This window comes from Sciurus carolinensis, chromosome 9 (assembly GCF_902686445.1).
Source record: "Sciurus carolinensis chromosome 9, mSciCar1.2, whole genome shotgun sequence".
Lineage (NCBI taxonomy): Eukaryota > Metazoa > Chordata > Mammalia > Rodentia > Sciuridae > Sciurus > Sciurus carolinensis.
This window is the reverse complement of record NC_062221.1, coordinates 69131818-69153668: the sequence shown is the minus strand read 5'-3', so window position 1 is coordinate 69153668 and position 21851 is coordinate 69131818. Positions and strand designations below refer to the sequence as shown.

The following is a 21851-nucleotide window of genomic DNA, read 5'->3' as shown; positions in this document are numbered from 1 at the left end:
GACCAGCTCATGGAGAGCCAGTTATTAAGTTTTGAGGAATTTTATGAGCTATGTAAAACTAAATCATATAAATTTATAATTATGTTGTATTAAAAGCAAAGGTTAGTAAATATTCAAAACTCATAATTTCTTGATTATTTTGCTGTGTTTAGTTATTATGTGTGTTCTCGAGGTTATTTTTACCTATTTTTTTTTTTTTAATGGGGAAAATCCTACTCAATTACATGCTGCTGGTCATCTCTTTCTACTGCACATTCAGTGATGTCACACTGGTAGCTTAAAATGACTGTGGTAGGAGTTTCATACCATAGAAGCATCACATGCTACAAACCAGGGCTTGATTTATGGTTTTGTTGATTGTCTAGGGTCTTAAGAAAATGAGGGAGAAATGTTTAAAAATAAACACTTGATTTAAAAACAGTGTCCTGTCTGTAGTTGTTACATTGTAGCACACAGATCAAGTGCCCCTGAGTTCAACCCCTTGGTACTTGGTACCTCCACCAAAAAAAAAAAAAGATGAAAGACATATTCTTCTTATATTCATAAACCATCATTCAATTCAGCAGTCACTCACATCATTGATGGACAAGTGATGTGCTGATGTATCTTAGATGTTTTCACTTTTGCTTTACTCTTTAATGTAAGTGAAAATATCACCCAGTATATTGGTGTCAGAACTCAAGTTTATCCGTTGCAACTGTAGGTTGACTGTATTCAAGAATTCAACCAAACCATCCTGTAGAAAATCCATTGGTTACATGAAATTACAATAAAGAGCATGGCGTGTGTTATTATTCTTTGTAAATTGTGTTACATGTTCTTTATGTCAGTGAAATTTGTAATGCATTTATGTTGTATTTGTAACATATACATACATATACACATACGCTACACATATAGATATATTCATGTACACACATACATATATATGCTGGTTGTTAAATGTTCGCTAATATACCCCTGCTAAAAATCACACAATCTATGGGGTCACTGAGATTTCAACTCAGTTGTGTCTAACATTAAAGCCTGTGGTCTTAACCTGAGTTTCTTTCTTGGTATCATATTTGAGTAACTCACAGATAAAAGAACCTCAGACACATGGTTATTCCTTGAATCTCTCCCTCTATTACCCAAAGTAACAGGGAAGGCAATATGGGATAACTTAAAAAGTGTAGACTTGGAGACCAGTCCTGTGTCCACCATAGGCAAATCACCTCACCAGAGTTTGTTTCCTCTTCCTTAATGTGATAGGCATGAGCCTCATAGAGCTGTTATAAGGACATGACATTGAGGATGGAATATATAAGGTGCCTGATGTGTTTACTAGATAGTAGACATTATTACCATGAGTATTCACACTATACACTATCCTGGTATCTTTTAAATTTCTCTACCCATTTATTTCCACCTGCAACCTTCCTGTACACTGAAATAAATACTTGTGCCACAAGTCAAGATTAGCCCTATGCTTTGAGAGTGCTGGTCATACCCTTTAAAGTAATGATTGATAGTGACTTCTGCATTTCTAGGACCTTGAGAATATTGAGGTCCAGTTTCCTGTTCTCCAGCACTATCCCTTTGTACTTTATTCAAGGTTTATCCAGATTGGGAAGGAAGACAGTGTTTTTCTGTCTCTGGCCTTCTCTCCTCGAGCTGACCATTGTGTAGGATCTGCTAGGACTCCTGTTAAAGTATTTCAAAGAAATCCCAAGGACCTGGAAGAGCTGCTCCCCTCACAGTTGTTACAAGAATGTCAAGTTGCTTTGGGCTTCCTCTGTAAGGTGGTTATCGATGGAACAATAACTCAGCAAAGAAGCTTCTGAGATGTCAACCAGTACCTGAAGTCTGACACTGGATGTCACCTGGGCACTTTTCCAGAATTGCTGAGAAATGGTCTAATGTGTCAAAAGACACACAGGATGGAAAATCAACCTTAACGGCCAACATGCCAGGGACTAAAGCTGACAGTGACACCAAGTCAAGCAGCTGAGTAGTTGCAGAAGAGAATGCCCTGCCAGAGATGAGAATAACAGAAGGAGTTAACTTATTTGATGTTTTCTGACTTGGATTGGTTTGGATCAGAAGCAATTTTATTTATATCTATTTTTTAAAGTGATTTCCTTGGGTATTATCAGTCCTTCAGGGAAATTCATAAACCATGCTTTTTTTTTAGCTGGGGAGAAAAAAAACTGATTCAAGACAATTTTTTCTGTGCGTTTATTTAGGCAGCTCTTTATTGTTCTCCTATGGGCTATTCTAGGCAATGAGATAAAAAGGTATTTAGGCAATTAATTTAAATGGAGCTGTGCACCCAGGCGAAGGGAATCACAGACAGAACCATTCCAGATTGTTGGGTGAAGAATTATTTGCATTTTAAAGGTGTATTTTTCCACCCAATAAATCTGAGTGATTTCAGATAGCTCATGCTTTGTGCATGGAGACCCATAGTCTTACACAGCTGTTAATTTTAATTTTTAAGTAATTCGATGTCTGTTAAAGATCTGCATCCATAGATCACATCCCAGGAGCCACTGTCACTGTAGGCACAGCACAGTCTGTCCTGCTACACTGTTCTCCTGCTCCCACCTGCAGGGACCTGACCCAAGTGGGAGTCTTTCATTCCTTATGGGAATAGTCTTTGCAGAACCCCACAGGTTCCTGGTAGACCTGCAGGAGGTGTTCTTTGCTTTTCTTCACCACTCAGTGTGCACACAACAGTACAGGTGTAGAGGTCTCTCATTACATTGCCCACAGCCCCTGTCATGTGCCTGTGGGTATGCACAGAGCAAGAGGCTCCAGTTTATCGTGGGCTGTAGTGAGTGGTTCCCACACCTGTACTTTGCAGTAGCTGTGTGGACATAAACTAGTAAGCATTCAAATTACTCGCATGGCCACACAGTTTCATGAGAACACTCTCTGTGGAAACTATACTTTCCAAACAGATGCCTGGCTTGGCCTTTGTCTTACTGGGGGTTAGTGTTTGTACCATTAAAGGAAAAAGCTCTGCCTGCTGTGATGGGCTCTGAAGACTATTGGAAGTCCTCCTGCTTGTTCCCAGAGTGTCTGATTCTCTCTGCATAACCCACTCATTCCCCACCCCAGTGTTCCCACTCTTACCCACCCGGCATCTCCTTCCAGTTCTTGTCAGGAGTGGATGCCTGGTGCAAGATGTGCAGTGAAGGTGGCCTACCGTCTGAGATGCAGGACCTGGAGCTGGCGATCCACCACCACCAGTCCTTGTATGAGCAGGTGACCCAGGCCTACACGGAGGTGAGAACCAAAAGGGGAGCCAGGGTTCCGGGCATGCATGTGTGCGTATGAGTGTGTGGAGAGAGTCCTGCTGTCTACATGGAAGAGCCTGGGTTGGACTGAGAGGCAGGTCTTCATCTTCCAGAGATACTTGTAGGGACCTTGCTCTCTGAACTGTGAATGTCCAGCCAGGAGCAGATACAGTTGGGACCCTTAGCAGGCACCACTCTGATTCTCTCTCTCTCTCTCTCTCTCTCTCTCTCTCTCTCTCTCTCTCTCTCTCTCTGTGTGTGTGTGTGTGTGTGTGTGTGTGTGTGTGTGTCTCTCTCTCAAGACATGTACCCACACACCCACCTCACCCTGTGGATAAAGACTGGACTTTCTTCTCTGTGGGGAAATCTGAGGAAATAAGGCTGGCTCCTGTGAGTTAACTTTCTGGTTGGTGAATGAATATGTGCACACCAAATTTGCTGCCACCTCTTTTATGAAGCAGCTCCTCAAAAAAATAAAAAAAAACTAATGTTCTTATTACAAGATCCAGAGGAAAACATATGAGGTAGAGTTAAGTGTACAGGAGTGAGAAGCTGCTATAGATATGAGGACAAACTGAAAGGCCTCTCCACAGAGAAATCAGAGGCAAGGATATACTTCAAAGTTTATGATGGAGAAAAACTTCTTGATATTTGTTTTAGTCAGCTTCTTTACTGCTGTGACTAAAAGACCTGACCAGAACAATTGTAGGGGAGAAAGTTTATTTGAGGGCTCATGATTTCAGAGGTCGTAGTCCACAGAAGGCTGGCTCCATTCCTCAGGGCTTGAGGTGAGGCAGGACTTCATGGTGGAAGAGTGTGGCAGAGAGAAGCAGCTCACATGATAATCATGAAGCAGAGAGAGAGTCCACTCCCCAGATACAAATATATATCTCAAAGTCATGCTCCCAATGCCCCACCTTCTCCAGCCACACCCCACCAACCTTCAGTTACCACTCAGTTAATCCAATCAGGTGAGTAATTCACTGATTGGGTTAAGACTGTCACAACACAATCATTTCTTCTCTGAACCTTCTTGCACTGTCTTACACGTGAGCTTTTGGGGGACACCTCACATCCAAACCATAACAATATTCCTTGTTAACTAAAAAGGAGAGGTCTGTATGGGTGCATCATGTGGATGTACACAGGTAAGGAGGTTCATTCACTGGAGTGGATTCCAAGGGAGGGACTGAGGGATAGAAAGAGATGGTGACTTAGGAAGCTGGGAGAAGAAGGGACAGTGAATGCACATCTGGCCTGGGCATTTCTGCTGGGGCTTCCCAGACCATGTGCATTAGACTCATGGGTATCTGTTGAAGATGCAGATTTCTGGATTTCACTCCAGACTGAAGCAGAATGCCAAGAAGTGGGGCCTAGGACAAATATTTTAATAACTATTGTTCCAGGTGAGTTTGAAGCATGTGGAAATCTAAGAACCACTACATCTGGGTGTTTAGTAAGGGTCTTTGCCTCAGTCAAAACTGAGTTTGTATCTCAGGTTCCCTGTTTCCTAGCTATGTGACCTCAGGTAAGTCACATCACCACTCAGGTTCTTCTGTGGAATGAAGGTGGTACACCTACCTCCTGGGATGGTAAGAGTTATAAACACAATGTATACAAGGTAGGTGACCCAGTGCCTGACAGTGATAAGTACTAACCATGACAACAGGGTTTCATTTTATGACACAGAGGAGGGGACTTGTGAGCCAAACCAGATCTCAGAAGCTCTGATCCAAATGGTCCAAAACTTTCTCTCTTATGACAAAACTATGCCTCTGGCTGGGGGTCAAGAATCTCTAAATTTATTCCTTATGAAATATAGAAGTGGAGGGTACAAATGAGATTAATAGGGTGCTTACATGGTTCACACTTGATAGGTGTGGCTGTAATTATACATACAGACACAATATTTCTCCCAACATATTCTCAGGCCCTAGCACCATGGATCATGGACCCTTCTCCAAGCCCACCTCAGAGGTCAGGAGTGGTGCCAGCCTCCTATAGATGTGGAGACTGAGGCAGAGGCCTGGAACTCATGTTGACTTGGGTTTCCAGGACTTGACCCTCCATCTCTCACCATCCTGTGAATTTGTTCAGAATTCCCTGAAGAGGTCTCTCCTGGCTTGGGTCATAGATATTTCTTCATGTCTCTGGGGGCATTACCTCTGCATTATAAGCGACCTCCCTGGCAATAAGTGATGGGAGACAAGGGTGGTGAGCTTGTGTGGGCAGTGGCTTTTTCTCCCATTGCATTCTACTCTAGTGCTCTTCTTAATCACCCCAGCCCAAGAGCATTCTGTGGCCCCACGAGCAGGATACCAATTGCCTCTGTGATCCTTGACCCCCAGGCCAGCCTGAAGGAGGGGAAAGAGAAGGATGTAGGGTCATAGACTGCTTCCTCCTCCCTATCACAGGGGTGGTTATGGAAGCACACCTCCTTTCCTACCTTACTGGTAGGAAAAGAAGACCATTTCAATTCCAAACCAACTTTGATTTTGATATTAACCAAATTTGGAGCCATAAAATTCCTATTATTTTCCCAGTGGCCACTGTTTTAGATTGGAAAGACACAGACTCCTTTGGGTACTCAGCCAAGCACTTTGGGGCCACAGGTGTTGACTGTAGCATGTTACTTTCCAGAATTACTGGTTCCCCTGATTGTGCCAAGATTCCAGTGAGAAGAATGACAGGGATGTCACCTCCACTGCTGTCAGCACTGAGGGTGGGCGTTGGGGAACCCAGGAGCATGGAGGGTGTGACCACATGTTCTAAAAATGCCTGTCAGGAGAAAGGGGTTGTATATAAAGAGAGGAAAGGATAAGGATCAGATGGACATAAAAGAAAGAAAATTATAAGGAAAAAAGATAGGAGAAAGGGATGGTGATGATGAAGATGATGAAGATACATTTGGTAACCAATACCATGTGCTGGGTCCTTGTAAACATGCTACATGTGTTATCTCATTTAATACCACAACTCTATGTGCCAATTTCATTCTTCTTTTGAAAACAAGGAAACTGAGGCCCAGAGCCTCTGATCATACACATCCAGAAGTTTAGAGCCAGATAGAGGAAGCTGAGGAAGGAAGAGCAGGAAAGGATTTTATGGTGGTGACATATTTGGCTTCATTTGTGAAATGAAGTGCTGCTGCCTGATGTCATCAGTGAGTCATTTAAAAGACTCATCAAGTGCCTTCTAGATGCCAGGCACTGTTCCTGACTGGGGGGGGGGGGGGGGTGAATGGGGGCAGTGAACAAGGTGGAGTTCTTGCCCTTAACAGCTAAAATTCGTGAGGGTCCCACACACAGCTGCCCATTGCTCCAGCAACTCTTCTCCCTAGAACCTGCCCTCTCCTGGGCTATGGCCTGGGTGCCAGGGCAGCTGTGACTGGTTGGTTAGCATGTTTCTTGGTTGTGATGAGCCTGGAGACATCTGAGATTCTCAGGTGTAATCAGGGACCCCTGCTGCAGGCTTTCTTGCCTCTCTGGTCCCTTGACCTGAACTCCTTCCTTCCTGCAGGTCAGCCAGGATGGCAAAGCACTGCTGGATGTGTTGCAACGTCCCCTGAGTCCTGGGAACTCTGAGTCCCTCACAGCCACAGCCAACTACTCCAAGGCGGTGCACCAGGTGCTGGATGTGGTGCACGAGGTGCTGCACCACCAGCGGCGGCTTGAGAGCATCTGGCAGCACCGCAAAGTGCGGCTCCACCAGCGGCTGCAGCTCTGTGTCTTCCAGCAGGACGTGCAGCAGGTAACAGGCTCTGCTCCCCTACACCCATCATCTGTCCCAAGAGATAGACTGAGCTCAAGTCCCTGACCTGGTGATCAGGCCTTAGGGAAACCTGGTTTGATAGAGGGAAGATGGCAATTCAGCTCACAGCTATTTCCCCACACCCTGCAGTAGAAGCAAAACAAAACAAAAAAACACTGGATTTATTAATTGCATACTTCTTGCCTAAGCAGCTTTGAGACTGGACCTTCTCACTGTGTGGTGTTGGAGAGGGAGGCTCAGTCTCAGGAACAGCAATTCCTTGCAGCCATGTAACATTTTTCTTTCGATGAGCTTCAACCTCATGCAGGTGGTGAGATTGCTAGACAGCTTGTGGGCTGCAGGGTTATCTGAGCAATGCCAGAGTTGGACCACATAAAGTGAGCTCATCAAGGATGGGGTAGCCTGCCAGAGTGGGGGTGGGGTAGGATACAGGGATTTTTAGAAGATTCATGGGCAAGCTGGACCTGTGAAACTAGATATAAAACATGGGTTATCATCCACTGTCCATGATTAGAGGTTGCTTTTGGTTTTAAATGTCTTGCATTATTACAAGTAATGGCTTTCCCTTTGCCACAAATAATAAAGAAATGGAAGTTGGGTGCAGTGGGGTTCCCAGCAGCTTGGGAGGCTGAGACAGGTGGATTGCAAGTTCAAGACCAGCCTGGGCAACTTAGCAAGATCCTGTCTTGAAATGAAAAATAAGGAAGTTCTGGACTATAGCTGTGTGGTAGAGTGTGCCTGGATTCAATTCCTACTACTGCAAAAAGAAAAGAACAAAGAAGAAGAAATGGTTGTTTCTGACCATAAGAAGACAGTCTTGCCTCAAATGCCCTTTCAGAAGAAATAAGCCATTCTTTTCCCCCTTGTACTTTGTTTCTGTCTCCTGGAAGACCCTTGGAGGGGCCCCTGAGTTCTGATATACTGGGGCTGGGAAGCATGTAGGATCTGGCCCTGAGATGGGACTCAATGTCACAGATAGGCCCCAGGAGATAGGTCAGGGGACTTGGGCTCAAACACCTGTTGCCAGACTTTTCTGTGCTAGTTTCAGGACTATACACATGAAATTATGATTCACTTTCCTTCTGTTCTACTGTGGTATTGACCGGGTCTAATCTAGAATTGAAGCAAAGTAGACATAGGAACCTGAGAGCTGGCTGTGCGTGTCTTCACAGCTGTTGTTGGGAGAGGCCCTGGAGATGGAGGCCTGAGTAGAAGACAAGGTTGGGGATCATCCTAACACTATGACACTTTCATGGGGGTGGGGGCAGGGGTCACTGTGTAGTCAGTCCCAGGAATAGAGGGGCCTTTAGGCACACTCCCCTTTTATGGGCTTCCCCCTCTTTTGTGCCTTCAAGACTGATACCTCACTCTGTCTCAGTCTAGATGCAGGAGCTGGACACTGCTTCTCCATTCTCCACAAGGGTTTCAGAGCTGGGCCAGCACATCAGCACTGTCCTCCTTTTTGGGAGATGTGACTGTGCCTTCTGAGAGCACAACTTCTTTCACCATTGTCCTACTGGCTCACTTGCTCACTCATTTGTGTATCTGACGCTGGCACAGATGCAAAGAAGAAGATGCAAGAACTGTGGGAAAATGAGGGTGACTAAATCTAGTGATGGGTCTCAGTTGCTTAACTGACATACTGACATCCAAATAGCCATTACTGCTATTTGTCAGAGCTGTGCTTCAGAAGGGAGCTGGACTCACATTTGAAGGTTAAAGAGAGGGACTTGGTCTTTGTCTCTTGACTCCCAGTCATGCATGAGCTAGTCCTAGTTTTTAGGATCAGACTGGACCAGTAATTTTCCTGTCCAATGCACCCCCAGGGGTGTGTGTGATTTTGCTAACACTCTCACCTTTGCATTACATTACTATTTTTAATCCTTGCATGTTTCCCTTATCTATTCCAGTTATCTCCTTCCAAGCAGAAATCAGGGTTTCTTCCTCTGTGTGTCCCTTACAGCTCTGAGCTGTCTGCATGAAGCCAGGATTCTCTTTGTTTGCTGAATTGATCAAATTATTAGAGCATCTCAGTTTTGGCTCTGTGAAGTGAATACAATTTAGCCCTCATACCCCATCTAGTAGTAGCTTTGCTGGTGAGTAGCTGGAGTCTGCCTGCAAGAATTGTGATGTGAAAGTTGTGAGGTTTCAAGTGTTTCCAGCCCAGGCAGAGGACACAGGGACACCCCCTCAGTGCTCAGGAAGTGTCATGGTGCTTGTCAGTTATGCAGCAAGTTCAGCGCTCTACGGGGTGCATAGCACTGCACTAGATATGGCAGGATATGGTAGGCCTAGTTAGTTAAAATGGCATAAGACATGCATGTTTGAAAATACAAAGAACAAGTGTACCAGAGAATACTGACCAGGATGTAGGGCAAGAGTGTATTGATGTAATAGCTATAGGCAAATGTGTGAGAGGTCAGAGGAAAAGGGGAGATTGACAGACCCATACATATATTCTGGACCAAAGGAACCTAAGCACATTTGGGATCAACAGATGTTTGTTTATTCAGCAGCCTGTGTGGGAATCTGGCTTGTGAGCATCAGCGGCCAGGACAATGCAGGATGGTGGATGCAAGCACAGGCTCTCAAGTCGTCCTGTGTGTAAATCCTGTCTTCATGTGACTTGTCTGCATGACGATGGGCAAATCCCTCCAGTTCATGGTTCTTCAGTGTCTTCACCTCTACACAGGACCACCACTAACAGCACCCATCTCATGAGGCAGAGTAGGATACCAGCAGTGTCTGCATAGCACATGGTAAATCCTCAGTGTCAAGTGTCAGTCACATCTTCTTTGAGTGGTCCTCAGGCGCCCCCTGGTGCTTGTGCTTTTGCGGGCTCCTAACCTGGTACTCCTATTTCTACAACAGCAATTGCTGTGTTGGTTGGTTGGTTGGTTGATTCCATTTCATTCAGAGACAAAAAAAATCTCAGAGCTCTCAAGGACTGAAAGAGCATCTACTAATTGAGGCCCAGAGATATACAGTAGCTTGGCCATAATCCCGCAGCTAATTAATGTAGTGCCAGGACCAAAAGCTAGATTTTCTGACCCCCGGTGTCCTAGGGGAATGACTTCTGGGAGCATGGAAAAGCCACAGGAGGAAGGAGGCAGGGAGACAGACAGAGAATGAGAGAAGAATAAACACACATTACCCAGGAGATGGGGAGGATGAAGAAAAAGAAAAAGAGAGGTTTAAAACAGAGAGCAACAAAACAGGTACAGCTGGGAGGAGAAAGGAAGGAAAAAGGTGAAGGGAAAGATGAGAAAGAGACAGGTACCCCTGTGTGGGGAGCAAGCCAGCCTCTGCCTGCCTGACTTTTTGCCCAGTTGCCACTTCTGGGGTGGGAATATTTTTTCTTCCAAGGATTCAAATCACAGTAAAGCAGAAAGATATAAACCAAAGAAAAATCCAGTAAAGAAGATATTCCATTTAAATAGCTGCTGCCAGAGCTGGCCTGACACATTTTCTCTGGGTCCCAACAGGTGTATTCTCAGCTTTCTTTTCCCTGCTGATCTGGGGAATGATGGAAATAAGTCATTATTTTTTTTAAAAAAAGGAATGGAATTTTATTCAGATAAAAAACATATAAGTTTTATTATAAAATATGATTGCATTTGAAAGCCATCATGATGCTTACTGTTTATTTTCTTTTTAAAAACTTTTTAAAATTAAATTTATTTTTAACTGACACATAAAAACATAAAATTATATTAATGGAGTATTATGTGATGTTTTGATACATGTATGTGTTATATAATTTTTTATTTGTTGTTTTTAGATAGACATGACAGTAGGGTGTATTTTGACATATTATACGTACCTGGAGTGTAACCTATTACAATTTTGATCCCATTGTGGTGGTTGAAGATGATGTGGGCTTGCACTGGTCATATACTCATATATGAGCATAGGAAAGTTATGTCTAATTCATTCTGGACATACGTGTTAAAGGTAAAATTTGACTTCATTAAGCTAAAGAAAGGCATGGGTAGGGCATGCCTCCAATACTATTGCTATGAGAATAATTTCAATCTGATTTTGTTTCTCCAGCTTAGTATAGGACAGTCCTAATAGCTGTAAAAGCACTCCGCAAGAGCATCAGCTCGTGTCTACCTTTTATTATTTTCCCCTTACTCTTCTGCTTCCCATGTGTCCAATTCTGGCTAGACCTGACTTGTGAGAAAAATAAGGAGTAACTAGATTCTTGTTCTTTTTTATTTAAAGGTATTTTTAGTTATGGGTGGACCTTTATTTTATTTATTTATATGTGGTGCTGAGAATTGAACCCAGTGCCTCATATATGCCAGGCAAGCACTGTACCACTGAGCCACAACCCCCCCATCGATGCTTGCTCTTTTTGACAGCTGCAAATTCCATTCCATCTTTTCTCTTTCTTTCTTTCTTTCTTTCTTTCTTTCTTTCTTCCTTTCTTTCTTTTCCTTCCTTCCTTCTTTATCTTTCTTATTTTCTCAGAAGAATGTATGCTTTACTTTGTAAATAAAAAAAATATATGTATATATACATATATGCATACATATATATATATATATACACACATATTTGTAATATTTCAAATGAAATGGTTCATAGTATGGAGGTAAAACTAATTATTTACTCAATAAATAAAAAGTAAACTCAGAATTAATTCTAACCATGTAATTTTTTTCATACATGTATATAGGGTAATAATGTCTATCTCATTCTACTGTCCTTCCCGTCCCCACCACTTGACCCCTCCCCTCACTCGCCTCTCATAATCCAAAGTTCCTTCATTCTTCCCTTACTGCCCCCATTATGGATCAGCATCAGCTTATCAGAGAAAACATTCGGCCTTTAGATTTTGGGGATTGGCTTATTTCACTTAGCATTATATTCTCCAGCTCCATCCATTTACCTGCAAATGCCATAATTTCATTCTTCTTTAAGCTCGAGTAATATTTCATTATGTATATGTAACACATTTGCTTTATCCATTCATCTGTTGAAGGGCCTCTAGGTTGGTTCATAGTTTAGCGATTGTGAATTGAGCTGCTGTAAACATGATGTGACTGTGTCACTGTGGTATGCTGATTTTAAGTCCTTTGGGTATAAACCAAGGAGTGGGATAGCTGGGTCAAATGGTGGCTCCATTCCAAGTTTTCTTAGGAATCTCCATACTGCTTTCCAAAGTGCTTGCACCAATTTGCAGTCCTACCAGCAAAGTATAAGTGTACCTTTTTCCCCACATCCTTGCCAACATTTATTGTTGCTTGTATTCTTCATAATTGCCATTCTGACTGGAGTGAGATGACATCTTAGAGTAGTTTTGATTTGCATTTCTTTAATTGTGAGAGATGATGAACATTTTTTCATATGTTTGTTTATCGATTGTATTTCTCCTTTTGTAATATATCTGTTCAGTTCCTTAACCCATTTATTGATTGGATTATTTGGTTTTTTGGTGTTAAGTTTTTTGAGTTCTTTATGTATCTGGGAGATTAGTGCTCTATCTGAGGTGAGTATGGTAAAGATTTTTTCCCATTCTGTAGGCTCTCTCTTCACTTATTGTTTCTTTTGCTAAGAAGAACCTTTTTAGTTTGAATCCATCCCATTTATTGATTCTTAATTTCACTTCCTGTGCTTTAGGAGTCTTGTTAATAAAGAAGTCAGGTCCTAAGCTGACACGATGAAGATTTGGGCCTACTGTTTCTTCTATTAGGTGTAGGGTCTGTGTTCTAGCGCCTAAGTCTTTGATTCACTTTGAGTTGAATTTTGTGCAGGGTTAGAGAGAGAGGTTTAATTTCATTTTGTTACATATGGATTTTCCCAGCACCATTTGTTGAATAGGCTATTGTTTCTCCAATGTATGTTTTTGGCACCTTTGTCTAGTATGAGGTAACTGTATTTATATGGGTTTGTCTCTGTGTCTTCTATTTTGTACCATTGGTCTACATGTCTATTTTGGTACCAATATCATGCCATTTTTGTCACTGTTTCTCTGTAGTATTGTTTAAGTTCTGGTAGCATGATGCCTCCTGCTTTGCTCTTCTTACTAAGAATTGCTTTGGCTATCCTGGATCTCTTATTTTTCCAAATGAAATTCCATTTTCCTTTAGCCAGAGCCACTGTTCTCAGAGTACCCACCACAGGCCATCTTATTCTGCCTCCCCCATTCTTTCTTGTCCTTCATATTCTCTCTCTCTCTCTCCTCTCTCTCTCTCTCTCTCTCTCTCTCTCTCTCTCTCTCTCTTTCTCTCTCTCTTTTTCTACAAAATAAATCTGTAAAGTGTTCTGGAACACCTACTATATGCAAGTCCCTATTTTAGGAGTTTGAAGTGTCTACCTCAAGAGTAGACATGCATACCTAAGGACTGTTAAATGGCACATGACTGTCTGGGTTCAGGCCAAAGTAGCAAAACAAAGATGAGGTGGTGGAGTTGAAGCAGTTCCCTCTGGTAGGGCTGAGTTTTCACTGGTCCGTGGAGCACAGGTAGAGAAGCTGGGGGTGGTATTCTTGGGGAGGGCCTGAAAGCCCAAGAGCTAAATTACAGGCAGGGGATAGGAGAAGTCTAATAGGATGCTCCCTCCTAGCAGTGATGGTGGGAAGTGAGTCTGAAGGGGTTGAGTGTGTTCTTGGTGGTGTGAGCAGACTAATGATAAATTGGGGGCTCCTATGTCCTCCCTTAAAAAGAGTGTCTTGCTTTTAAGCAGTTCAGTCAGATGGTAGAATTTATCAGAACCTGGTAACTTACTCTGAATTAATGACAATTAATATTGAAGTCCCTCGTTCCTGTAATGCAAAAGAATCTCATCTGCTTCCACTAGTTTTTCTGGTGCTTCATGTGAGAAATTTAGAACTTTTCCTATGTCAGTTCTTGCTTGCCAAAGAATGTCTGAAAGGGACTTGAGAGTTTTTTTGGTTTTGTTTTTGTAAACTCCAAATAGTCTACCTTTTACTGGCCGTAGCAATTATAGCTCCTTAATCGTTCTCAACTAGGTTGATCATTGTGTGATCCAACTGACAGCTTTGGATAATACACAGTGAGCACTGTGGGTTGTTTTCAGAATGATTAGTAGTAAAAAAAAAAAAAAAAAAAAAAAAACAATGACCAGAATGATGATGGGTGTAGAAACTTATTCTTCCTGTAAGAAGAAAGAATGAAAATGTCTAAGAAAGAAAGGCTCAGGGCATATACTGTGCCCAGTCATATCAGAGAATGCACACATGGGGAAACCATTTTCAAAGTTTGAAACATACTGGTTACTTGGTAGGTTCTTTGGGAAGGAGATTCAGACATCAGAGGGAGGGCTGGCTCCAGACCTGAGATTCCATTACTTAGAGTAAATGTGTCTGTAAAAGTTATGTTGTTCAAAGCTCAGGATTCCTCATCTGTGTGAGTAAATATGATTGCGCATCTAATCCCTTCACTTGATTTTTCTTATTTTATACATTATGAGGCAGGTGACAGTCCCCCCGCCTGTTTTTTAGTTGAGTTTAGTTTTATTTTGGTACTGGGGATTGAACCCAGCAACTCTTTACCACTGAGCTACTATCCCCAGGCTTTTTAAAAATCTTGGGACAGGGTCTTGCTAAGTTGCTGAGGGCCTCCCTAAGTTGCCGAGGCTAGCCTTGGACTTGCAGTCCTGCCTCAGCCTCCCAAATTGTTGGGATTTTAGGTGTGTGCCACTGTGCCCTGTTGGTTCCCATTTTTCTGATGAAGAAATTGAGGTTTAGAAATATTAACTATACTTCCAGGGTCACACAGCTGGTGGCAGATCAGGAATCAAATCCAAGTCCACCTAACGTCAAAGTCCATGCTCCTTAGCCTCTCTGCTTTCAGGAACTATGCTGGGTGAAGGGAATGAGAGAGGCACAGACCCTGGCCCTGAGAGATTTATAATTTTATGCTAGAATATCACTGATAAAAGGGCCCCGATAGATAAGTTGGTCCCAAAGGATGAGATTTGCACAACATCTTCTAACTACTGACAACCTGAAGTTAATCCTCAAATTACCTGAGCTTCCAGACAGTTGTACTCATACTCCAACACTCCTCTCCACATGTCCCACATTTAAAATTTACAGCTGTTTATCTCTAACACAGATTACCCTAAAATACTTGCTACCCATTCTCATTTACTTTTCAGTTACAAATTGCTGATGCTGATCTTTGTGGCCTGTATCTTGAATGATATTCATCTTCCTGTGGTAGTAATCAGCAACTTTAAAGTTCTCAGCTTAATTTTTTGATGGTAATACTCCAGTCATTCAAACCATTTCTAGTAGATAACAGATGCTTTTTCTGTGGTAGAGTAAAAGCCCAGAAAGAAGGCAGGGTTGAGGCTTATAGAGGAATCTGGGAGGAAGAGATGGAGGGTCCTGCTTCATAGGGTTGCTTTCTGGTCGACATGAGGTAGATGTTCCCCTTCTTTCTCTTTGGTGTCTCCATTTTAGGGGAATTTTCCATCCCTCTCCCCTTGGAGGAGGCTAGTACCGAGAGCTCTGGGCTCTGCTCCTCTCTGCGTGCTCCCAGCCTCTGCAGGGTATGGAGTGAACTAGAGGGTCACTCCTGGCCTGCTCAGACCCTTCCTGCCTGGGGACCTCAGGGACTACTAGCACCCTTGTCTCCTGATTACTCCACACCCTACCCTCACTGGCTGTTCCTTACTCTTCTTCATGGCTGCCTCACTCCCTTTCCTACCCCAGCCTTCTCCCTTGGTTTTTTCTTTGGCAATTACTTTGGTTTTTTTTCTGACTGCAAACACTATCCTGACAAAAAGTGGTCTTTCCATGGTGAACATCTTCCAAGAAAGGACCTGAGCACCTCCCTCCGACAGGTGTGGGAGGCTGGGGAGGCCTGGGAGGCAGTGAGAGGAGGAAGTCTCTCCCCAGGAGTTACCAAGCCTCAGCTCTTCCTATCCACAATAAAATGTTAACATCTTTAATGTGCTCAATCCCTTTTTTATTTTTTACATTAATTGATGAATAACTGTTCACCATCCAGAATCACCTCTTTCTGATAACCCCTATGCTTATTACGTCCTTGACCTCAATATGCTAATTCTGGAGATTTGAATACCAGACTAAAGGATAAATAGAAAAGTTATGGATGGATTTTGAGCAGAGATAAAATATGACCAGAGTGAAGTCTGAGGTAATCTGGTGCCAGAGGGTTGGTTGGGATGGAGTGGGCAGAGACTAGGAGCCACAGTCATGGCGTGTGGCCACAGAGCATGAACTAATGGAGCAAGCATGAATCTGAGAGCATTTATTTAAAAATCACTACAAATTGCTGTCCATTTTGTTATAGGAAACAAGGGAGATGTCAAGCGTGAATATGAACTTGTATTTCTCTTAGTGTGGTCCCTGGACTCCTGGCATTAAAGTCATCTGGCAGAGTGGAGGGATTGTCAAACCCAGAGATCATTAGGTCCTGTTCCACACATTTTGATTCAGAATCTGGGGGTGAGTGGTGTCTCTATTTTAGAACCCCAGGTGAGATTCTGAAGTTCAGAACCTCTGGGAAGAGTTGCAAGCTTTAGTGATAACAGGCATGCTACTCCATAAACTGGCATCAAGTCACCAGGCTGCGGAGATCCTCTCAGGGAGGTACCAGTTACTCCAGCCTCAACTGTTGGGAAGAGTCAGGTGCAGGGATGGCTAGGGGTTTGCAGGCCTGGGATTAGGGGTGGCTAAGATTTGGGATCCTCTGAATTCTCAGCTGGCTTCTGTCCAGTTTCAGGTCTGTCAAAAGAAAGGACTACAACTCTCAGGGGAAGAGAGTCTATATACCTGCTAATGAGTTTTAGCTTAGTCCTCTCAGAGAAGTGATGGCTTCTCCTGCCATAGTAAGACATTTATTTTGATCATACTTGTTCCAAAAAGGGGACAGAAAATGACTTATTGGTAATTGGACATTCCAAGTGGCAGCAGCGTGTGCTCTAGTCAGAGCCTGAATGGAAGTTGGGTGGTACTGGCTGTTCCCTTTGGAACTAACACTCAGTGTGCTGTGCAAGTAGACAGAAATAATGATTTGATAGACTCTCTTGGGTACTCTTTCACATTGTGTGTACTTGAGCCTTTAACAACAAAATGTGTTACAGATGCCTGATGGCACATAAATGCTCCTTCATTGGCCTCAGAATGATGGCTTTCCAAACTGGTGGGGTGGGGAGGCAGGGCACCAGGAAATAGGAGTCGAAAGGGAGGAGTTCTTCAGTGTAATAATTGCTTCTATTACTGTGGATCAAAGTATGACAAATTTAATAGCCTATTTTGAATAAGATGATTTATCAGAGAAAGCCAGATGAGAGAATCTGAGGGTTAGAATTCTGATTCCACATTTGTTCACAAAATGTCTCCATTTCCTTTCATGGTTTTTGCCCTTTATTACACAGGAGGTACCAAAATCAGATTTTTAGGTTTCCTTGCTCACTTATCCATAGAATGCTGTTTGAGAACACAGCAGTGAACCAAACAAAAGCCCCTACCCCTACAGAGGCTTACATCTGGGGGTAGAAATTAACACCCAAACCAAACAAATATGCCCTTGTCCATCATCTCATGATAGCCAGTGATGTATGAGTAGAGAACCAAATGAACATGCCGTGGGGATGGGTTTAAAGAGAGGGTCCAGGCCCAAGGAACAGGACCTGCAAATTCCTCAGGACCAGAATGGTCTCCCATTAATTCAGCCATATTCATGGCCACTGTTTGGAGACAATCAATAATTCTCTTTTAAAAGAATTTTTCTCTTCTCCTTGGCGACTAGAAAGGACTGTCTCCTGCCCTGAAAAATATTCTATCTTGATTGTATGCTGATTGAAATAAACATAATTAGATGAAGAAGAAAGGGGGTGATTAAGAAATTATGCATAATGGAGGTTAGATCTGTTCCCAAATCTGGTTCAAGATGGGAGTATCTCTCTTGGAAAAGGCTCTCTTGGAAAGGACCGATTTCTAGTTGAAATGTTGGGGCAAGAGAAAAGAAGAGGCTCTTTACCCATTGCTGTGAAGCTGGCTGCCTGCTGGAGTGTTGAGTCTAGGCTGACCTGTGCTGTTGTTCCCAGTGACAGGGCAAACTTTGTCAGCTCCAGAATGGGTTAGCATGACTTCACCAAAGACAAGCAGGGCGGGAGTCTCAGTCACATAGGCATGTGGCAATTTATAGTCATAAATCTTCACTGTTTACCCCTAAGTATGAGGTACAAGTAGGATACTGCATAGTGGGTGGTGGGAGGATTCAATATGAAAATCCCACCCTCCTTTTAGTCCCCTAGGGAACTCCCTGCCAAGTGGGACAGTGAGGACCAGCAGGTGTAGAGATGCACGAAGACACAGCTTTGAATGAAGATGTGAGGAGTGCTGAGATAGAGTTGCAATGGAGGTAGGAAGCAGGATGACGTTCACCCCAAAGACGTATGCCTGAGGGCTCCATCTGAATTCAGGGTGGCTGAAAATGCACCAAGCAACGACTCCGTGTCCAGTACCGTGCTGTGTCCTGGGATTGTAGGAGACAGGCCTGTGGGCCATAAACATGGATTGAACAGGATTAAAGAAAAGCAACAGCCACCCAGCCTGGATGGTTACTAAAGGATAGAGGATTTCCATAGCCAGTGATTCTGAGAAGGAGCTTAAAAGGTGACTAGGAGGCAGGCTGGAAAGTGGGTTCAGAGAGAAAAAAGGATATAGACATTCAAGGGAAGGGAAAACAGGGAGAACAAAACTCAGGAGATGGGAAGCAGCCTCTGAGGTGCTGAGGAGTGAGTCAGGAGCTTGCTGGAAGTGGGGTTGAGGGCAAGTGGACTTTGTGTGTCAGGTGAATGGCCTGCTCAAAACTATACCACGGTGAAAAGCCCATTCCATAATGTATGAGTTGATTCCATTTAAGGCTGGGTTTTTGTTTTTTAAATGAATTTGCTATTCCTGCTATTTTTATTATTAGTATCCATCTTGATTAACAGTATATAATTATTTAAGCCTTAACATATAAATTACTTCTTTGAAACTAAAGGCACAGTTTGCCAGAATCAGATTGACAACTGTCGTTGGAAGCTACTTCCCACTCAAGTTCAGGGGCACAGCTGTCATTTATGAAAACCAGAGCATGAGTATAGAAGCAGAAAGAGGTCTTCAGAAAAATCTGTCATCCCTGTGCTTCTCCTCGTTACTCATTTGCTTCTGTTCAAGTGACTAGTTCTGCCTTCCACCCAGTTATTCACCCTGCCCCTTGTGGAGGTGGTCAGTCTTGCTATTTGCCTCTCTGGCATCATGATACTCAATTACCAAATCCTCGCAATTCTTTCCTCAAACCTGTCTCTCCATAGTCACTATCTTTGATCTTATCTGAGCTACCATCAATGCTTACCAGAATTTCTGTAGTCACCTCCTCTTTTCCCACTTCTACTCTTGCTTCCCTTCCATTGATGATCCATAAAGCTATCATAGAGCAAGATTTTTAAAATGAGGATTGGATGGTATCTCTCTTCTTGCAGCCTTTTGGTAGTTCACTCAGACCTCTCATTCAGCACTACAGGGCTTTCTACAGTCTGGTTTCATCTTCTCTGGGTACATTTCCAACTTATTCCCTACTCAAGCCATGTTAGACTTTTCAGTGTCTAACTTAGTTTAAGTGCCAATCTCAGATCTCAGCCAAACCTCACTTCTTGAGAGAGGCATTTCTTAACCATCCTAGCTAGGATCCATTGGTTGGCACTTTACACCTTTGCAATTAATGAAGAGTCATGTGATTTAGTGACCAGTGCTTTTTACCTCCATAGCCTGGGTTTCTAGAGGCAGAGCCATGCCTGTCTATATACTGCTGCACCTGCTACTCCCTGCAGGCTTACATCCTAATTCAAAGACATTAACAGGTATGAATAACTATCATCCTATGCCAACATGACTGGCCATTGAGTATTTTAAATATAATCTTGTTTATAAGAGAAATTAAACAAGGCATACCTTACCTAGATGGATGCTTATACTGCAGTAGCAACCAGATTTTCACTAGAAAGTCAATTTATTTTTCATCCAGTGGTGCTCAGATTCCGGGGGCTTGGTTCATGTTAACCAGATTCACTAAAAGTGACAGATATCACTGGGCACAGTGGCACAGGCCTGTAATCCCAGCTCTCGTCGCACATCTCGTCATGGGTGAGGAAAAAGGTTCCTGTCAGAGAGATGGGCTGGCTGTGAAATAATCACTAAGAAATTTATTTATCATCAAGATAGACAGGAGATAGAACTATCTTTTGAACCAGGAGCATTGAGTCATCCATAAGGGACTGGCTCTAACAAAATGGAGGAGCTGGCGCATGTTTTATTCATAGTGGTACAGGTCAGAGGGGGACCGGCAGGGGGTACTTCCATGAGAAACAGGATGGGGGGTGGAGGTAAGCAAACCTCCAGTGGATCATTGGCACATCCAGTGCCTGCAGACTCCAGTGGTGAACCAATCTGCAGGGAAATCACATACTCCAGGCAATCTGGAACAATATCTCATAATTGTCAGTTCCTGAGAGCCAGGTATCCATATCTAATGGCTCACCCAAGCCTGGTTTTATTTGCAGACCTTGGATAGCATCCCATACCAGTGGCTCAGGAGGCTTGTGAGTTCAAAGCCAGCCTCAGCAAAATCAAGGCACTAAGCAACTCAGTGAGACAGGTCTCTAAATTAATACAAAAAAGAGCTAGGGATGTGGCTCAGTGGTTAAGTGCCTGTGAGTTCAATCCCTGGTACCAAAAACCAAAACCAAAAAACGTGATAGATATCCAGAATTCCAATGTCGCAACATTAATTTTTGGTGTATAATATAATTTGTCAGGCATGCTAGTTTCTATTCAGTCATATTTTTCTGCTGTACATAATACACCTAGAAAGCTGGGCTGTATTTTCAGGGTTAGAGGACATGAAATCAGGGTCAAGAGAGTTTATGGTCTGAATGTACCCATCAAGCAGTGAGCACTCAAAATGAACTGCCTGAAGCAAATAGAAACCAGTATTTTAAACCAGACCTCAAATATTATGCTTATCCACCTTTGGGTGCTTTCTCACTCTTTATGTATTACTAAAGTAATTCGGTTAACTGCGTAAATCATTTGCTTTTGTATTTGTTAGGCTGGTTTCCAGGCGGCCCCTGAATCTTTATCCAGATTGCACCTATTTTCCCCACAGGTTCACTTCTACCAGCAAAAGTTACACTGAGGTGGCAATGTCAGATCACAGAACATCAAAGTTATGTTTCAGTGGAGGAAAAGCCTTTCAGATATGAAATAAACAGGATTTAAGTGGTCAAGGCAGAGCTAATTAAGTAAACTAAGTGCCACTAACTAAAAATGAATTGATATTTTAAGGAAAGCAATGCCACTTAGAAAGGAAACAAATTACTTTAAAAAAAAGTTTAAAAGTTGTGAAATCACCTCCAGGGAGTACAAGAAGCTGTGTATGCACTAGTAGATGAAACATTCCTCTTTAATCAGTATGCTGTAGAATAATGATTTTCTTAAAACTAGAGATAAAAAAATGAAATAAGATTAAATTTATGAAAACATTGGGAGATAAGGTCATACTTAATTGCTCAAAACTAAATTTTAAAAAAATGTAATCTGAAAACTCTGTTATAAATTCCAAAAGCATTCATGAAAGGTTACAAGGTAACTTTTTTACGTACAAAAAATTATTCTCAAACCTCAATTCATTCTGAAAAGGGACTAACAAAAGTTTAAATATGCATCAAAATTCTGTAACTTAACTTTTGAAACAATATATGGGGAACTTTGTGCCTAGAAATATTTATCTTTGATTTTTGCATGCT

The 21851-nt window shown here is 42.6% G+C and overlaps 1 protein-coding gene across 9 annotated transcripts in view; it reads left to right on the top strand.

Annotated features, from left to right (window-relative positions):
* Window positions 1-21851, top strand: part of Kalrn (kalirin RhoGEF kinase) — a 636539-nt gene that overhangs the window by 266226 nt on the left and 348462 nt on the right. For all 9 annotated transcript variants that reach the window (XM_047563083.1, XM_047563086.1, XM_047563085.1 and 6 more), the window contains exons 8-9: window positions 3139-3270; window positions 6801-7031. In XM_047563083.1, the coding sequence (XP_047419039.1) occupies window positions 3139-3270; window positions 6801-7031 (363 nt within the window). The remainder of the gene's footprint in view (window positions 1-3138; window positions 3271-6800; window positions 7032-21851) is intronic.